Genomic DNA, 21149 nt, shown 5'->3' with positions numbered 1-21149 from the left:
GTTAATTATAGACTATTAAATTTACTAAACTACAGATTTCAAATAGTATTACTTTTAAACCTATATATAAATCATACAAAAAGTTCCTAAATCTTATTAGCAAGTTAAAGATTTGTGACAGGACAGTGAGTGTGAGAACTGGCAGAACTTAAACTTTACGACAAAATCCATTTATGTCCTCGATATGAAAGATATGTTAATAATAGAATTGCTTTTACCATTTGTGTGTATTCTCGGCTCATTCCAGGTGATCGTTTAATATATACAAAATATAAAAGATCAATGCGACATATTTCAGCTTCGAATCTTATTTCTGTTGTTACTTGTTTAGCCTGTGTTCTTAAATAACTGATGTATTCGCGTTAAAGTCAAATCTGTATATTAAACATTGTGTTTCAAAAAAGTTTGATTTATTTTCATTTAGGACTGAGTTTCCCTTAAATCAGACATAGTATTTTCGATCTGAGTTATGTATTATGGTGATAGAGTTAGTGCTATGCTGTTCTCAATGCAAAAGCATTGAAAAAAAAGAAATCATGAGTTTGAAAAAAAGTATTGCCAATGCTTGTATCCCTGCTAAATTAAATGCACCAATTAAAATTTCATCTCCAGATCGTCTGAAACTTACATTACCGAGTTATCGTGGGGAAAATAAAGATTTAAAAAAGGAATTAGCTTTGATGAAGCAGAAGATTGAAAATTCATCACTAGCTATAAGTAAAGGTATTGAAAGTGATTTAGTTCAAATAATGGCAATAGCTGATAAAAGCAAGATTTCTTCATTTATGAGTCTATTTTGGAAAGCATCAAAAATATCTAAAAAGCTCAAAACAAGGAATTCGCTATCATCCAGCATTAATACGTTACTGTTTGGGATCAGCTGCAAAATCACCAGCTTCTTATGAAGCAGTACGATTAAATGAGAAAAATAATTCTGGTTTCTTAGTTTTACAAAGTCGTAGGTAATTGCGTAAATATAAAAATTATGTGATTTAATAAAAGTTAGGATTTAATAAAAATATATAACAAAGAATTAAAAGATAAAGTCGAAGATTTTTCAGCGCAAGAAATGTTTATTGTCCTAGTTCTTGATGAAATGGAAATTCAAGAAAATCTTGTTTGGGACAAAAATTCTGGAGAATTAATTGGTTATGTTGATTTTGGAGATCCTATTGTTAATTTTGCAACATTACAACAGGCAGACAAACTTGCTTCTCATGTAATAATTTTCTTAATAATAAGTATTGTAAATTCTTTCAAATACAGTTTTTCAAACTTTGCTATACAAATATTACATCAGTACAATTATTTTCTCTATTTTGAATGGTTTTAGGCATTTTTGAAATCTCAGTTGGTTTAAAAGTAGTAGCAGTTACTTGTAATGGAGCATCATCGAGTAGAAAATTTTTTTAAATGCATTTTAATCTGACTGAGAAAGAAGATAATAATGGTTATGTTGATGTGACTTACCGTACTGATAATTTATTTGCTGATGATAACAATAAAAGGTTTATACATTTTATTTCTGATGTCACTCATTTAATTAAAACACCAAGGAACAGCCTTTCTCATTCTGGAGCTGGTAAAAGCAATCTTTATATGTGGAATCAGGATCAACATACTTTATGGTCTCATATAGCTGATTTGTTTTAAGAAGATTTAAAATGTCAATTGCATGCATGTCCAAAGCTAACCGTTAAGCACATCAAAATAACTCCATTTTCAGCTATGAATGTTCGTTTAGCTGCACAAGTTTTAAATAATTCATGTAGTACTGCATTAGAAATCTATGCACCATCTGATACTGCTGGAAGATATTTTAATGGTTTTTTTGATTGCTTAAATGTTCGTAATACAAATGATTATATATTAAAACTTAATTCGTTTTTGAAACCATTTTCTGATACTAATGATGTTCGAATTACATGGCTAAAAGAAATTCTTTTTAAATACCTTTCTGATTGGCTTTTTTTATTGATTAAAGACCCGGAAATTTTTTAAAAAGTGATAGAAATCTTTATTACTTGGCATCTTTATTACTTGGCAAACCCTTGAAGGTATAAAGATTACAGTTAACTCTGTTATTGAACTCGTCACGTTTTTGATTAATAACAATGTAAGTTATGTATTAACTGAAAGGTTTTGTCAGGATCCTTTAGAAAATTACTCCGGACAACAACGGTTAATTGGTAGAAGAAAAGATAATTATTTCTTATTTGATTTTGGATTCAATAATAATACTATTCGAAACCAACATATATTTCACCCAGTTGCAGGTAACTTTCTGAACCTTAATGAATCAAACAAAATGTTAATGGAGGAGAGTATTACACCATGCAGAAAATGGGCTCTGAAAAATTTGTTAATAAAAAAAGTTGACTTTTCAATTAATTTGATAAAAAAAAAACTCTCTTATCTCTCCTTGTACTGCTGAAAACAAATAAATGAATTTGCCTAAAAACGGCTATTGTCATATCCACAAATCTTTTTAAAAACGTTAAATGGCATATCAGTTAATTGAGAAGTTCATTGTTAAAATAATAAATAATAAAGTTTTTTGCAGACAACTTTTTTTGTTTGTTTTACTTTTGTAACAATGTTAACAAGCACCTACGATGCTATTTATAGAACCTTTAATAAGGATATCATTTTAGTATTAGGACTTTTCATAGAACCTCTGATAACAATGAAATTGTATTTGGGACCTGGCGCGTAATCAGGGGTGATACTGGGTGACTTTCTTAAAGCTCTTCTATTTTTCATAGGTACCACTAGGTATATAAAAAATGTGTTTTTCCAAAAACCTGTCATTAGAACACCATAGTTTTAGAAAACATTTCATTATTAGGTATTAGATTAGTAGTTCTTCAATTTTGGCATAGGGACCTCTAAAATTTGAACAAAGCTCCCTAAATTTGCTGTCCTTTCCTCTTACTGGGTGGATGGGGGTGCCCTTATATGTGTAGAGGTTAGATCGTTTGCATTAGAATCAATTGATCAGTGGTTCAATGCCTGTTCTTAGAAATTTACATTATCTGTAAAGTAAGAAATCTTATCAAAAACCTTTATCTCAAATGGTTAATACAAGAGAGGACTATTTTTCTTCATATATAAAATATTTTTTAATATAAATTCTTAATAGTTTTTTGAATGTTTTCTGGTTTTGATGCTTTTAGTCATACTTTCATTTAAAGTTTTAATTTTCATGAGTTTGAGGAGAATGACATTTTAAAATAATTACTAAACATTCTCCACATGTATTAAGCATGTGAGAGTATATATATATATATATATATATATATATATATATATATATATATATATATATATATATATATATATATATATATATATATGTATATATATATATATATATATATATATATATATATATATATATATATATAACTTATATCTATAAATTATAGTAATTAATACCTATAATTTATAGTAGGGTGACCTGGCCGAGGTAGGAGCTCCTTAACCTTGGATGGCAATCTTTTTAGTGGTAGTACCACAATAAAAATACCCAGTTCTGATCTTAATGAAACAACAAAACTAGCTATTGTTGCCTTTAATAGAGATAGGATTTGTTGTGAATTTTCTAATAGCATTGCATGATTAGTTCTTAACTCATTTATATACAAATCAGGATAGTATTCGTTGTCAATCAAAGGTAGTAATGATTTAAGCGAGCAGACTTTTAAATTCGTTGAGAAGAATAGATGGTTTAGGATTTTGTAATGTTAAATTATATTACTCATTTATTAATTGCCATATTAATTATGCTTATCCTGCATGGGGTGGTGTAAATAAAAGTATAATAGAACCTTTTTATCGTCATGTATGCCAGGCCTCTTTTACTTAAAATGAATATTCTTAATGTATATCAACTTAATGTATATAATAATCTTTGCTTTATGTATAAATGTAAAGCTAACACTTCACCTTATCCTTTTTATATAACTTATATTCACATAAAAAAAAAAAAGTATCTTTGAAATGAAAACTTTATCCAACAACCTTTTTCGCATACAAACTTTGGCAGATCTTGTATCTCTTATCGAGGAGCTTTTTTATGGAACAAAATAGTTTTAAAATATTTTTATTTTACTCAATAGTGGAATTACAACATATTCAAAAAAAAACTTAAATAGATAATTTTATCTATCGATAACATAATCTTATATTTTTAATTTTTATAAAGTAAAATTTTTAAAATTCAATTCTTAGTACTTACATATATAAATATTATATATTCATTACGTTTATTTATTTTTACTTTCGACGAGAATATATATATATTTAACACAATAAATGTAACGATGTAGTTGAAAAGCAAAACGGTTCTTGACGACAAGACCTTAAGGTCTTCAACTATATCCCGCGTTCTTCCTCTTACAAACTTAATTAATCTTGTAATCATTCTATTATATTATTGAAATTATTAAAATTGTAAAATGACTATTATTTTAAAACATTTAAAGAAAGAACAAAATATCAATAATAATAAAACAAAAAAGATCCAAAAGGAATACTTTGATATTTTGAACTTGCATGCCTTGTAAGGCCTCTTTGAGATATGCACTTCTTAGAGCAAATTGTGCGAGAAAATGTGCTTTCAACAGGTGCACTAGACAACTCCAACACCAAGGCGTCTAAATCTTTATTAAAATTTTCGTCTGCAAAGAGAAGATCATTCTCCACAGAAAAAAATGTTTTAATCCCAGCAAGCACACAACGTTGAAACAACGTTGAAATAACGTTGATCAACGTTATTTCAACGTTGTTTCAACGTTGTGTGCTTGCTGGGATATCAAATTCACAACTGAACTCTTTTTCTTTTTCAGTACTTTGTGTACTCTGCTGCTGGTCGTTCGACAATTTTCAAGTGTTTTTAGCGAATACTAGAAAAATCACGTAATACGGCCCGAGTGACCAGACTATCTATTTTTTATGACTATGGTCGAACCAACGCGACGAAATAAGAATCACATAATGACGTAATATATTTTGTTAACGAAAAAGCGCTAGAACTTTAGTAAATGCATATAGTTTAACTTACGTTACACAAATTTAAAATAAAAATGGGCTTTAACTAAGCATCGTTATTCAAAACTTTAAATATAAAAACTAGGGTCCATTTTCGAAAACACAATTTTCGAAAATTTTCGAATAAAACGTAATCGATACAAAAATTTTTTTTCGGATTTTGTAAAAACTTTTGAAAACTATCGAATAGCAAAAATAATTTCAAAAATTGAAATTTAAGTTTGAAAAGTCAAAGAAATTTCAAAAAAAAAAATTTCGAAATACTAAAATTAATTTCGAAATTTAATTGAATTTCGAAACGTTAATAAAATTTAGAAAAAAAAAAATGATTTACGAAAAGTAAAATTAGTTTCGAAAAATAAAAAAACAATTTCGATTTGCTAAATTATTTTCGAAAAAAAATAAGTTTTACAAAGCTAATTAAATTTCGAAAAAAAAAGAAGAACTTCGATAAGTTGATTAGTTTCGAAATAAAGTATACCAAAAACGTTTGCTCAGAAAAAGTAGAAAATAAACTTTTTATTTTAATAGTTCTAAAGATTGACAGGTCTGCGCAAGGTTTATAAAGGAACATACCTGTCAATCTTTAGTTTACTGAACTATCAAATTTAAATTTAAAAGTTTATTTTCTACTTTTAAGTACAAAAAAGATAATATTTTTGAGCAAATGTTAATGCTATATTTTATTTTCTACTTTTTCACTGTGCACCACAGTGACCGCCAGATTTGAAGTCTCCCCACACCCAATTTATTTTTGCTGTTAAGAAATAAAACAGTAGTTAAATTAAGTAAGGGTATTGAGAACCTCCATAGAAATGGTTAAAATAAAAATTTTACACATTTTGACTTTTGATTAAAAGGAGAGGGGTGGTACATGGGTAATATTATTGAAGTTCATGTATTTCTCACAATTTTGGAAAAAAATAAAATTTATTACATGCCTTAACATAATTTTACTCTATACTTGTGTATACTTATATTATAAATGCATTAAAAAGTGTTTGAACATATATTCTCAAACAGATAACATAGCAAAAAAGTTGAGGTTAAAAACAATAACAAAATATAATAAATGGGTTTAATGCGAACAAATATCTTGACTAAGTTTTAGAATTACATAAATAGTATTAAATTTTATCAATACTTAATCTTACATGCTATTAAAATACTTAAAAGCAACACTTTTTGACACTATTGTGGGTCAACAAAATATTACCTTAAATCATAAACATGTTAACTATTTATTTAATGTTAAAAATTCGACAACACTTGAGTTCAATCGTTTAGCATAATCAGAGTGGTTTTGTCGTCTCTTATACTTAGACCATGTTTTTTTATACTCATGAAGAACAGACTCACTTGGTTTTTCTGAGTAAATTCCTAGTCCATTATCAGTATTAGTACTTTTTAGAAATGGTACAAAAATGGTTACTTGCAATATGAACTTTCTGTGTTATATTTAAAGAAATATTTTCAAAATAATGATTAATACATTCTATTAAACTAGCATAAGCCGTCTTGATTCCATAATAGCAGATTCCATATGACCAATAAATTTTTCTCCAAAGGTAGCTTGCTTTACTGCCTCAAACTTTCTTAAACATTCAATAACTGGAAATAAATCAAGTTTTCCTTGACCAGCAATATCACAAGCAAGAACATCTAACTTAAAAAGTTGGTTGGTATTATTGCCATCAAACCCAATGCCATGGTAGCCTCTAAAAAATATATAGTTTGAGTTTAATCATTGCTCAAAGCCAGGCCATAGTTTTGATAAAAGCTTTCCAAAAGTTGTAACTATTCCAATTAATATATGCAACTCAGATAATGGAACTAAACTTTCTATAATTATGTCCTATTCTTTGCCAAGATAAAACTCTTGGATTAATTATATTTTATATTTAGCCATCTTTGATTTTGGTTTTCCAGCTTCTAATATTTTCACCTCTAAAAATATTTTGGTTTTGCATTTTAGTTTTTAGGATACTTGAAGCAACACGTTCTGCACTTGCTGATCCAAATGCATATGCTTCATTAACTTTTTCACAACTTGAACATCCCCGCAAAGGTAAATAATTCTTGACTTAACAACTCCACAACATATTAAACACATCCTTACATTTTTATTTTTATTTAACTCAGAAGTAGAGGTGTGGCACTTTTTTTCGGTTCTTTTTTTTTTGGTTTTTTGGTCGTTTTTTGGAAAAAAAACGCAGGGGTCCGTTTTTTAGTTTTTTTTGGGAAATATTCAAAAATTCATTATTTATGCTACTAAATTTAATTTTAATGACAATATCTTAGTTCATATTTTAACTTCTGATTTAAATGATACAAATAATTCTGAAACTACTTTTTTTTTGTTATGCTTGAAGATTAACACGGTTGAAGCAGTCCTGTATAAAATCTTCTTAGATAATTTTATCTTCCTCAATTTTATCTTTATTGGTTTTAGTGTTATATATTGACACAATAAACATTGTTTATTTACATTTATTATATTTTATTAGATTTAAAGATTGATATATATATATATACATATATATATATATATAAATATATATATATAAATATATATATATATATTTATATATATATATATATATATATATATATATATATATATATATATATATATATATATATAATATATATATGTATATATATATATATACACATATATATATATTTATTTATTCTGATTCACTCCCAACAAGACTGCAATAAACCACTATTAAGTTGAGATTTAATAGGAAAAAAAGAATAGAGTTATAGAGCTAGGAAACGATTGACAGAAGACTTAAAGAGTAGTAGGTTGTACGAATCAAGAAAACTGAAGATGAAAGAGTGTTCTGAAGGGTTAAAATGCAGGTAAAAGAACAAGATAAATAAAAGTTTTTATAGCATGCAGGGACAGATACAGTAAATGAATGAGACTTAGCTGAATGACAAGTCAAGTGAAAATGAGTTTGTTGATGGAACTAGAGATGATAAGTCCTTTGAGCAGCAACAATGATAGAGTTTGTAGAAAAGATAGAGAGATGCAACTTTACGACTATGGGAAAGAGGCTCAAGCTTAGCAGATAGAGCGGTTGCAACTATGTTTACAATGCATTATTGAACTGTTACAGAAGTGAAATCAGATTCAAGATCGGCTGCCTGTACTAAGCGATCAAAAAGAAAACACTTTTTTTCAAGACAGGAGTAAAAAGTTGAATCATCAGCAAAAAGAGCTACTTTAAATGTAAGGTTGTCGGGAAGATCATTAATGTAGATAAAATAACAAAATAGGACTAAGAATAGAACCTTGAGGTACCCCAGAAGTTACTGGAAATAAATAAGACTGCTGGCCTTCGAGGATGACTTTAATAATTTTTAACTTCAAAAACTTTCCCAGATACTTAATATGAAACGTCATGGGGAAGACCAGCATGCCAAACTGTGTTAAAAGCTATATATATATATATATATATATATATATATATATATATATATATATATATATATATATATATATATATATATATATATATATATATAAATATATATATATATATATATATATATATTTTTAAATTTACTATGTAGCAGGACTTATTAGTACTTTTAGACAGCAACTTTTTGTATACCTTTTTTTTTAATTCAGTTTATATTGAATATAATAAACAACAAAATAAATATTTTTGTGATATTGATACTCTTTATTAATTTGTGTCAAGTCAAGGTATCGTGTCAACTGTCAGGTCAGGTTGTCAAGTCTGTCAGGTCAACTGTTTGGTCAACTGTCAGGCCAATTGTCAAGACAACTGTCAGGTCAGGTTATCCTTCTACTGGTAACATGTAACCCATTACAATCTGCTTCATGTCCTGCTGCCTGGTAGAATAAGCGTTTTAGGCAAAGGCTAGGAGAAGCCAACTCCAATTTAAAACACCCCCTGCTTTGGGGCACTTGGTTTAGTAAAGGCTGGAGGTGGTGTCTCGAAAAAATTCTCATCTTGGGCAGATGTTAAACGCATCTGGCTACTATCTTGTAGAAGACTGAAAACAGCTGAAAAATATCAAAGAATTAACAGTGCCATGTTGTGCATGTACGGTGTCCCTGTTTGTACTTTTGGTGTGCATTGCCAAGGCCACATTTGGAGCCCTTTGTTACAGCCTAGGGTTTATTAGTAGTAATGATCTGCCTATATTTCAGTATATTTTATATTTCTCTGTATTTATATAAATATTCTTTCTTTAAAAAAATAACAGAATAGAAAAAATAAATAAATTTCTTTTGAAAGTAGTTGAAAAAAAATGATGATGTTTTTCCATATTTCATTGTGTAAAGTGTTTTACCACTTTTTAAAAGTACGTGAATATATATATGTATATATATATATATATATATATATATATATATATATATATATATATATATATATATATATATATATATATACATATATACATTGCTTTAATTTTTTATACAAGATTGTGCATTTATTATTTTTTTGCATTAAGGTAAAAATAATTTTGTGCATTGTAGTCTAGATTCTTTTTTAATTTAAAAATAATTAGTGTATATAAATATCGTTTAAAACTAAAAAGATTCATATATATATTCATATATAAAGACATATATCTCGTAATAAAATATCAAATTATAATCATATTTAATTTAAATCAAATACTTATTGAATAAATAACAAAACACAGATAGAAGAACTGCAATCCTTATAACTAAATTTAACGTTTAGCAACAATAAAATGTCAGTGTTGGCTCAAAATTTTAATTTATCTTTTTAAATTTTCTAAAACAGAACAAAAAAAGGTAATAGCATAACAGAAACGTCAATAAAATAATAATCAACATAATAAAATAAACAAGGTATGAAATGATAGGATTTAACGTATATTTGAATCATATTAATTTGGGGCTTTATAAAACTAAATAAATTAATTTAAAAATAGTAATAAATATTTTTATGATAAAGTTTTAGTAACTCTTTTAGTACAAAAAAGTATTGTAACTGTATTGAAGATATGCGATACTGCTTTAGCAGAACGATATCTCTTCATATAACTTTTCAAGTATTCCTGACAATTCCTTTACATTCCAGACAAAATTTTTACTAAATATCTCAAGAGAAACCTTTTAATTTAAGTTTATATGTATAATTAATATATGTGTGTGTGTGTTCCGTCCATCTTATTTATACGTCCTTGGTTCAGTAAGGGAAATGGCCTGGGAACAAAAAAACCCCTAAAACGTTTGCCCCTCTGCCCAAACGTGAGGGCACTGATTTAGTAAAATTTTCAACTTTACTATCTAAAACTAAATTTAAATTTATTGGCAGATTTTAAATTTCGTAGAAAAATTTTGTTAATAGCAAAGTTATCAGGGGCGGACGCAAGTTTTTAATTTACCCTGTCAAAAAAAGAGCGCCTAACTCCATGTAAATGACGCAACTACCCCTACAAGGCAAATAAAAAAATAAGGAGGGGGGGCTGGAGCAAAGGCGGATTTGGACCATTTACAGGTGTAATGATTTTTTAAGCAGGCAAGCCCAAAAAGTAGAATTTGCACTACACAATTTTATCCGAATTTCATGCTACTTTGAAACAGCCTCCCAAACTTACATTTTTAAACAATGTGTTCAATAATATTGAGCACATTGTTTAAAAAAGTAAGTTTGGGAGGCTGTTTTAAAGTAGCATGAAATAATGTTGAGATATTAACAATATCTCAACAAAAAAAAGTATATATATATATATTTGAGGAGGTAGAGGGGAGGGGGGGAGGACAATCATTTCGATAGCCTTCCTCTTATGTATCCCTTTAAATCTTCCTTCTCTTGGACTGGAGGATTTAAAGGGATTTTCTTTCTTTTGCAGCTCATATCTTAGTTTTACTTAAAAAATTTATTTAACGAAAAGTACTTCTTATTAAAAGAGTACAGGGTAGATTAGGGCAATATGAGCATACTTAAAGATTACAGGGTAGATTAGGGCAACATGAGCATACTTAAAGATTACTTAGATGTGAGCAGTAAAGTTAAAGTTGCTTTATATTATTTGAATCGATTATATGTGGTGATAAAATAGTTCTAATCTAAGGTTGGTATTTTTTTACTTAATGCTATTTTTTTGAGCTAATATAAGGTGCTTATTTTACCAAGTGGTCTGGGTAATATGAGCACTTTTGCTACTTTTTTAAAACCTGTGTTTTTAAGAAAAAAGGGTGCCCAAGTATTTAAGTGGATCATGAGTAGGGATCCCTAAAAATTGTTTATTCGTAAAAATTTTGGAACCAACATAATTATTTTTGAAAATATTATATATATATAACAAATATATAAAACAACAAATGATTGTTTTGCTCATCAGCAAAAGTTTATAGAAATTCTATAAAACTTTTTTTCCTGGGTAAGGACGGCCCCTGAGGCGTTAATCATTAATAAGTCTATAAGATAATTCTATAAGATAAATAGTAAAATATTGTTTATAATCAAGTTTAGTTTTTACGTGTTTAACTAATTGTAAAAAAACTAATAACACACATGTTTTATTATATTTAATAACACACATGTGTTATTGGTTTTTACATTTGAAATTATAACCTGATTATTATTTTTTAAGTAATACCCTGGTTATAAACTTTTTTAAATGTACTTCTGTGTTTTATATAAAAGTTGAGAAATCGAAAGTTATAAACAGTGGAAACGAGCCTTTCCGCTCTTTGGTAAAGGATATTGTGCTCCTACTTTTTGGCCATTGTGTGGGAATAATTACACTGTTGTTAAAGTTTTTTATAAAGTATTGTTATCAATGTTTAAGAGTACGATGTGGGGTTTAAATGTTGTTATTGTCAGTTCACATTCTTGAATTCTATTGTAAATTTTTTTCCAAAATACTTTACAAAAAAGAATTTTTTATTTTTTAACTTTTGTATTTTTTTTTAATGTTTTTAAAAATTGCAATTTTGACGACGAAAACTTCAATTTTAAAACTTTATTTTTGGATGTTATTTGTCATTCCTACATTTGTCATTCCTACATTTGTCAGTATTTTCGAATAAATTTGCAAATTTTTGGATGTCATTTGTCAGTATTTTCGAATAAAGTTGCAAATTTTATTCGTAAAATGCTCTAAGGTCCCTGTAAAGCTTAAAACAGTTGAAAGATTTACAAAACGTAGTTTCGTAGGTATCCTAGTTAAATATTTTGTAGAGAAAATAGTAACTGAAACCTTCATATTTGGAGGTTTTACTAACTGCTGGTTCACAAATATTAAAAATAAAGCATCTTTACACAGTTTACATTCCAATCATGAAAGGGAATAGTCAGTTTTGTTATTTTCTGTAAAAAATTCTCAAGGTTTTTTTAACATTTCGACTTTATGTATATCAAACTGAAAATTCTTGTGATTTAATTAAACTTTTTTCAATCTAATAATTTTAAAAGTTAAAAGATATTTTAATTTGTTAAAACTTTGATTTTAATATACAACAGTTAATAACTTTGTTTAAATACCTATATATAGGAGGTTAAACATTTTTTCACATCATTTTTTATTTTCCATGTTTTAATTGAAGAATTTTTCAATTAAAACATGGAAAATCATAGATGTAAAAAATTATGAAAAAAATATTGATCTTTAGTAGTATTATGTCTTCAAATGTCTACTTTTTTGCAATATATTTGAAAATGATAAAATTTTCATCCTTGAAAAATATTTTTTTAAGGTTATTCAAGGTAAAATAGCCAGTGGTACAAAGAAGATAAAATAGAAAACATTTTTGTTGAAAAAGTTACTTTATAAAAAGTATTACCTAAATCTTATAAACACCAATGGAAAATATAACAAACAGTTATCTAGAAAATTTACCTAAGAATAAATAGAAATGTATTCATAAACAACAGCAAATGTATTATTTTCGTCATTTTATACAACATTTTTTTCATGCAAGAATCTGACATTTTGGCATTAATATTTGAAAATTTATACAATATCATATGCTTTAGCATATGATTGACTGCTTGAATATGATACCTGGATCTATGCTGTGATACCTGGATCTATGCTGTGATACCTGGATCTATGCTGTGATACCTGGATCTATGCTGTGATATCTGGATCTATGCTGCATGTTATAACACTATTAGTATTAAAGTACAAGTGTTACTAGAATAATATCTACAATACTTCAATCATAATACAAAGTTGGGTCAACACCAACGTAGCGTTATGATTTACGTTAGTCAAGCGTAGCATTATGGTTGGCAGTGCGTTAGCAAATGAATTGATTCTCATAATCTAATATATGCATTACGCATGTCTAAATCAAGATTACATTGGAACACTATCGGTCTAAATGGCCATTGCAGTTTATACTTCACAATATTTTAGATATTGTTTCCTTATCCAACAAAAAAGTTATTATAATATTAGTGTAATAAGGTTTATAATAAATTTGTCTCGGACCTGTTGTACAGCACTAAAAAGTTGAAATAATTTGGAAAAGCCAAACCAAGTTATTTAAAATTCACCACTTATGTCGCGTTTTCAATACTAATGCTTTTCACAAGGTTTATTTTTATAACTTATTAAATGTTATAATTTATAACTTTTAATGTGTTTAGGGTATTTAATAACCATTACTTTCATTTTTAGTTTTAATAAAAACCCTGCGATAAGAACTATTTTATGAAGTCGTTCAAATTTTAACACGTCATTGCACGGTTAGCCTTAACTAAATTTAGGTTTTCTGAATTGTGTCCAAATTAATTTCAACGTTTTCTGAAAGAGCATATTTTATTGATCACTATTTAGACAGTCCACCAAATCAGAAAACTCCTATTAAGTAATTGTGGCGTTTTTAAGATTTTTTCGCGCCTTTTTTTCGCGCTTTTTTTGTCTTTTACGACCATCTTTAATCCGCCTTTTTTTCTGCCACAAATTTAATTGCAAAAGACAATCATAGCACAAATTTTGTTTGAAAAAATGTTAAGAATTGGTAAATCACATCCTCAGACTATTTTATATCATCAAAAGAACATAGAAAAAGTATGTCTTTTTTGTGGTCGCAAATGTCATATGAAAATAAACAGCCAAAGCCAAATAATTTCTAAATTTTAGAGCTATTTTTCGAATTATAACATTGCTAATGATCGATATCCTACTGGATTGTGTCCAAGGTTGGTATACTTAATGATTTTTAACTAAATAAATATATGCAAAAAGTATATTTGTCGTAAACGTAAAATTATTCACATAACTGAAAAATTGGATACCTTGTTGAACCATGGCCTACTGTAATTACGGCCTGATTTGTTGCATTTTCCGTAAAAAATTAAGAGGCCAGTTTTTTTACGGCTTATTTTTAAATTTTAAGTTATGTATGAAAGGTTTTAACAACAACAACAATAACAATATATTTACCAGTGAATATTATACAAAGGTTTTGAATAAAATATTGAATTATAATATTGTAACAATTACTATATAAATATTTGCTTGCATGCATTGGTTTATGCTTTTATAGTCATTTAATATGTAATGTATTCTGAACTGATTATTATCAGGGCCGTCTTAAGGCCATCGGGGGCCCTAGGCTAGACTTAATTTGGGGGCCCCCTTTTTCCTTAGTAAAAAAATTAATCAAATACTAAAATAGGAAACATTTATTAAAGCAATGATAAAATTTACATGTGACGTTTACGTGATTTTTTTCTTGAAAATTCTTTAATAATATCATCAAAATCAATGGTTAAAAGAACATCTGATTCAATTGACATTAATGACAAACAGTTCAATCTTTCTTGCAGCATGGTTGAGCGGAGTTCATTTTTTATAAGTTTTAGTTTTGAAAATGATCGCTCGCCAGTGCAATTTGAGACCATCATTGACAGAAAAATTCTAAGGGAAATTTCAATATTTGGAAAAGTTGATTCCAAGTGGTCTCTTTTTAATGTTGAGTAAAATTTTGTAAATGAATGTTCATCTTTTGAAATGTAATATTTAAATTGCTGGCACTCAAAAAAAAGTTCATTTTCATTTATGTCCTTTTTATAAATTTGTGCTAGGTTTGAACAATGGTCTTTTAGTTCAACATTGGCAATTGTTTGAATGTTTACTAGAAATCCGAAATTGTCATTGATCTTCTCATATGCTGATGTTCTTTTTTCTAAATTTGATGTTAGTGAATCAATAACAGGAAGGTATGTTTCAATTTTAAATTTATAACTTCCCTGAAATTCCAATTCTTCAGCCCCACCATCAAAGAAGGCCATACGTCGGCTTCTTTTTTTTGTTCATTTTGAAGAATCTCTGTAGTCAGTGTTTGGAAGCAAGATTTTGGCTTTTTCCTGGTAATTCTCAAATTGACTCCTCAAATCTTTAATGAAATGCAACAATGACTTTAGAATCCGAACTGCAACATCCAGGTTTAAATTTTCTGTAAAATCTTCGATGTTTCATTAAAATGACAAAGAATATCATTCCAGAAAATTGTCAGAAAAACAATCTCAAAAGTGTTCATTTTCGTGATGAGATTTTGAGCATCATTTTGAGTTTCTTTTGACTGACTTATGTCCTTGATCAAAAATTCAAGTGCTTTTTTAATCTCATCATAACTGTCATGCAGACAAGTCACAGCATCTGCACGTGCTGACCATCGAGTTCCAGAAAGCTGTTTGACAACTTTTTTGCCTTTGCCAACAAAAGACAGAAGCACTTGCCAACGATGAGTTGATGCAGAAAAAAAGTTGTAGAGGCATTGAACAAAGTCAAAAAAAATAATTGCTTCTAAACAACATCCAGCTGCACAGTTGCCAACCAGATTTAAAGAATGTCCAGCACAAGGAATAAACAATGCTGATTCACTTTTGTCTTTAATCCTCTTTTGTAGGCCTGAGTACTGTCCTGCCATATTTGATGCATTATCGTATGACTGCCCACGACAGTCAGATATTGAAATTTCATTTTCTTGTAAAAAATTCAAAACCACTGTTTCTAAATGTTCAGCTCCATGCCCGTGAATGGGAACAAATTGCAAAAAACGCTCAACTGGTGCCAAGTCTTTAACATATCGAACTGTAAAAGTTAATTGATCTACATGTGACAAGTCTGGAGTTGAGTCAACGCTGATTGAGTTGTATTTTGCTTTTTTTAATTCAGAAATTATTTCGCTCAAAACTTTATTTCCCATTAGGCATATAAACTCCTCACAGATATTGGCGGAGAGGTATGAAGTATTACCTTTTCCAGAATTTCCATGTTTTTTCATGTGTTTATGTAGGAATGGGTCAAACTGGCTAAGTAACTCAAGAGTTCCTAAATAACTACCATTTTGCCATTTCGTGGAAACAATGGTTTCATTGTTTCCACGAAATGGCAATCCTCTTGATGATAAGAACTTTACAACTGCAACAATTCTTTTCAGCACATTTTGCCAGTACAATTGTTCGCTATGTAACTGTTTTAATAATACAGAGTCAAGCTGGCCACTTTCTCTCTGCCGACTGGAGTAAGTAAGCATATTTTTGTGATGTTCAGAACCATTCTCGTGTCCAGATATGCATTTTAAGGCATTTTTCCAGTCATCAAATCCAGTTGTGGAAAAATTAGAGTGTTTGCTGGAGAATAAGGTACAAGCAAAGCAAAAAACAGAACCTGTTGAAGGTGAGTATAATAGCCATTCACGATTGACAAATTCGCCATTGTGTAGTTCACGTCTAAAGCAAGATTTTGATAAGTACCTTTTTTGTCCACAACTCAACCTTTCCGAATTTTTGAAGCTCCCATTATTGTTCTGGCACATGGACGGGCCATTAGAAATCCAAAATGATTGAGCTTCTTGGGATAACTGATGCCACAATGCTGGGTCAGTTTCTTGAGTAGTTTTTGTTGTTGCGTTTGGATAAGTTTTCATTTGATTTGATTCTGGCTCCTGTGCTAGTTCTGGCTCTTGTACTGGTTCTGGCACCTGTGCTGGTTCTGACTCTTGCTCTGGTTCTGGCTCCTGCTCTGGTTCTGGCTCCTGTTCTGGTTCCAGTTCCTGTTGAATTTCTAGAGTTTCATTTGGCAACAAAGCACTATCAATGCTTAGGAAATTTGAAGTTGGACAAAGAAATACATCTTCGGACACAACAGGCTTTGACTTTTGTACCAAAAGAAATGATGTCAAAGGAAGATATTTTGAAATGTCTTCTTTTGCTTTAGTGGCTTTTTTCCTCTTTGCAGCACCACTTTGATAAGTCCGATTAAACATGTTAAATGACTTTTTTTCAAAACAGATGTTTTAAGTTGATCACAGCAATTTCAAATTCAATCTAATGGGATATTTTAAGTGCTTGTATTTAACACTTCTTATCGGAAAATTTATGTTTATTTTCGGACGCATGCATGCATTTTTGCTTATCAAGAAAAAAAAAATTCCCTAGGGGGCCCCCAAAACTGAAAAACTGATACTTTTCTAAAAATAATTAAAAATCTTATCAAGAAAAAAATTATTCCCGAGGGGCCCCCAAACTATGATTTCTTCAGAAAATTTAGAAATATAATTTTTTATTTATATAAATTTGAAAAAAAATCCAGACACATTTTGGGGGTCCCCTAAAAATCGGGGGCCCTAGGCTGCAGCCTACCTAGCCTATGCGTTAAGACGGCACTGATTATTATGTGGATGTATTCTGACTGATTGCCTATTTCATTATATTCCATTAGAGAGTGGAATAATAAAAAAGACACACAGACAGTCTATTATTATTACTGTATATAGTCGAACTGCATTTTTATGCGATGTTATTTAAGTGGAGATAATTCCAATAATAAATGTAAGTGAACTTTATATTTAAAAATAACTGTTACATTTTTTTGATTTGTTTTAGTAATAAAATGGTTAGTAAATGGTTACTCTAATGGTCCAAAAAAGTCAACATTTCATTTTCCTGAAGAATTTGATTTGCGAGAACGATGGATATACTTTGTTAATAGAAAAGAATGAGTTCCATCAAAATATTCAGCTTTTTGTATGAATCATATGATGGCAAATTTATTAATTACAGAAAAAGATGCACTTTGAAATGGAATCTTCTTCCAGTTCCAACTATTTAGACCAATGAAATAAGTGGATCGTCGACTCTAAGGTTCCAAAGTTGCCCCGAAAAGATCCAACTTTGAGATATTTAGGAAAAGATGAGTTTGAAGATTTTCAAAGTGTTGATAAAATAATTAATCTTGATTCTTTGACAGAATAACATTCTCTGCCAGGCTTTACATTTAAAAAAATTCATGATAGTGTGGTTTATTATAAACTATGTTTTGATGAAAAATCTGGCATACCAACTGTTTTTGAGTCAATAACTGTAAATAAAGATCTTTATGTTTCATTGTCATATAAAAATCATTGTCATATTTCTTTATCTGAATGGTTTCGTAGTGGTCATAATTGCAAACTAACAAACTGTAGTATGTTAGAAAATTTTCCTGTCTATATTAGAAATAAAGCCAATGATATGAGTTCAATTTTGACAGAGTTAAATGAAATTAGATACTATTCTCCTGGAAGCAGACCTCCATATTCTGCATCCCTTAACGTTATGCACTAATTTTACGTCACACTTCAGCACAGTCTTATAAGTTATTGTTAGAACAACTCCCTTTACCATTTTTTAGTTTATTTAGAAAAATCCAAAGTGATATAAATGCATATAAATGATATAAATGAAATAAATGCATATAAATGCATATAAATGCATATAAATGATATAAAGTGATATAAATGCATATAAAGCTATAACAGTTTTGTTACAAAAACATTGTGTATCAAGTGATTGTGTGCTTCTTGCAGATGAAATGTATCTGCAAAAAGCAGCCCAATATCAAAGTGGGAAATAAATTGGTGAAGATTCAGAAAGTAGTCTTTATAAAGGTGTTGTTGTTTTTATGATTGTAGGGCTTCAAAAAGCTACTCCTTATATTGTGAGATCATCAACTGAAGTTTGCACAACAGGATCATGGTTGAAAAAAGAAATTGATGATTGCATTACCTCATTGCACCAATCAGGTTTTAAAGTAAGAGCTATTGTTACAGATAATCATTCTACCAATGTTAATGCATTTTCAGAGTTATATAAATCCTATAATGGAGATGGAAAACTATTTATTTATCGTCCAGCTTATAACGGAGTTTTAAAAATATATCTAATATATGATATAATCCATTTAATAAAAAATGTTAGAAATAACTTGGAAAACATTATGCAAGATATTGCATTGTTGTCTTCAGAGATATTAGAGTGTCAGCTTACTGAAGATAGCATGGAAGTTGCTGTTACTATAGCAGGCTACATTGCTAAAAAAATTGAAAAAAAGATTTAAATGTCTATCTTGTGGTCAAAAAATGGTTCTTACAAACCAAGATGTTCTTAATAACAAATATCTGAAAATATTATCCAGAGGTGGACTTATATGTCCAAGTCAATCCTTGTCTGATTTGTCATCTTTTTAGTATTCTAGATATTATTTCTCCTATTCTAATCAAACATTGCAGTTATTCTTTATCAATTAAAAGTTTTGCAGAACAAATTTTTAGGATTTATTACAGCAGTGTTGATTTTACATGCGAGAATCACCAAGAATGGGGAATTAAATATGGATCTCGAATTGTCATTTATATTTTTTATAATAATTTACAAAAAGAAACTACAGATTCTGTAAGAAAAGATCAGGTAAAAGATTTTAAAAAAAGACAAAGAACTGATAGCTAGTGCTAATAAAAGATTTTTTTCTTAAACCCTTAATACATATAAAATTACAAACCTTTGTTTTTATTTCTTGATAAGAGTTGTAAGTAGTCTTTGCAATATGTAAGATTGTTTTAGTAGCATTTTGATACATAGCTATTTGAAAGCTTATTTCAGTATTTCATATGTTATTGGAATATACTGAAGCAGGGAATCAATTAGCGAAACATATTGTATAGCATAATGTAATTACATGATGATAATCTCAGGTATTCCTCGACCGTTTTAATAAAATAAACATTTGCCGTAAAAAAACTGGCCTCTTAATTTTTTACGGAAAATGCAACAAATCAGTCCGTATAATAACAGTAGGCCATGGTTAAACTCAAAGAAATAAGATTTGATAAATGAATCAAATCACATTTTGCTTGGCACTAGCATATCTTTATCTTTTTAAGGTGTAGGGGAGTAGTTGAAAGAACAAATGTTGTTGATCTCAGGCAGAAAATTAATTTTGACATTGACTGGTCAAAGATGACTATTCCGGCTAAAACACGAAATGGTAAAATTTTGTAAAGAAATATAAAATTATAATTTTTTATATAATTTCAGGAAACTAAAAACTTGCAGCTGTAAAATATGCAAAATCGCAAGAAAGCAGGGAAGGGTACCCAAGAAAAAATCTGGTATAAAGAGTTTTAAAACGGCAGCTATTTGTTCGCGGTGTAGTTCTTGTCTGACTAAAGTTAAAAGAGGATTGCATCATAAATGCAATACAACAACGGTCATTTAGAAAACGTTTTTATAACTTTGATTATTTGACTGTGAAAGGTTGTATACCATGTTCTATTGAAAGCAAGTTCGTAAATGTAATTTTTTTTTTCAGAAATAACATATCAGGTGCATCCGGATATCAAGGTATTAGAAAAACCGCATTAATTTCCGTTACTAATAGAGAGATAAGTGAAAGAAATGTTAAGAATAATAAATCAATAATAATAATTTTAATTTAAAAAAACCTTTGTAAGCTTTTTGAACCTATAACTTTTTTAACAATGTAAAGTTGTCGAAACCTTTTTCATTCAGTCTCCATAGTTTTGTAACTTATTTAGATGTCAATGAACAAATGGCTTCTCGCGTTATTAAAGAAAAGCTATGTAGTGAAACTGGTAACACCGTTTCATTGAAGACAGGAGGCAGGAGGTAGTATACTGAAACTATCTCTTGGATCTGAGAATACTCCAAAAACAACCAATTTTACTCACAAAAATCTTCTTTATATCCAGAATTCTCTTTTCTTAAGTAACCATCAAATGATAAAACTAGCTAATGTGATATGGTACATTCACAATAATAATACAAATTTAATTC

General features: G+C 28.8%; 2 protein-coding genes across 2 annotated transcripts; both read right to left on the bottom strand.

Moving 5' to 3' along the window:
- Positions 1–14735: 14735 nt before the first annotated feature.
- Positions 14736–15323, bottom strand: LOC136085314 (uncharacterized). Its single transcript, XM_065806608.1, has one exon. It carries the CDS (start codon positions 15321–15323, stop codon positions 14736–14738), a length of 588 nt encoding a protein of 195 aa, XP_065662680.1.
- A 155-nt stretch (positions 15324–15478) lies between these two features.
- LOC136085313 (zinc finger MYM-type protein 1-like) lies at positions 15479–17302 on the bottom strand. The gene has a single exon (XM_065806607.1). The coding sequence runs from the start codon at positions 17300–17302 to the stop codon at positions 15479–15481; it is 1824 nt and encodes a 607-aa protein (XP_065662679.1).
- Positions 17303–21149: the final 3847 nt, after the last annotated feature.

This window comes from Hydra vulgaris, chromosome 09, assembly GCF_038396675.1.
Source record: "Hydra vulgaris chromosome 09, alternate assembly HydraT2T_AEP".
Classification (NCBI taxonomy): domain Eukaryota; kingdom Metazoa; phylum Cnidaria; class Hydrozoa; order Anthoathecata; family Hydridae; genus Hydra; species Hydra vulgaris.
This window is presented reverse-complemented; position numbering and strand designations above follow the sequence as displayed.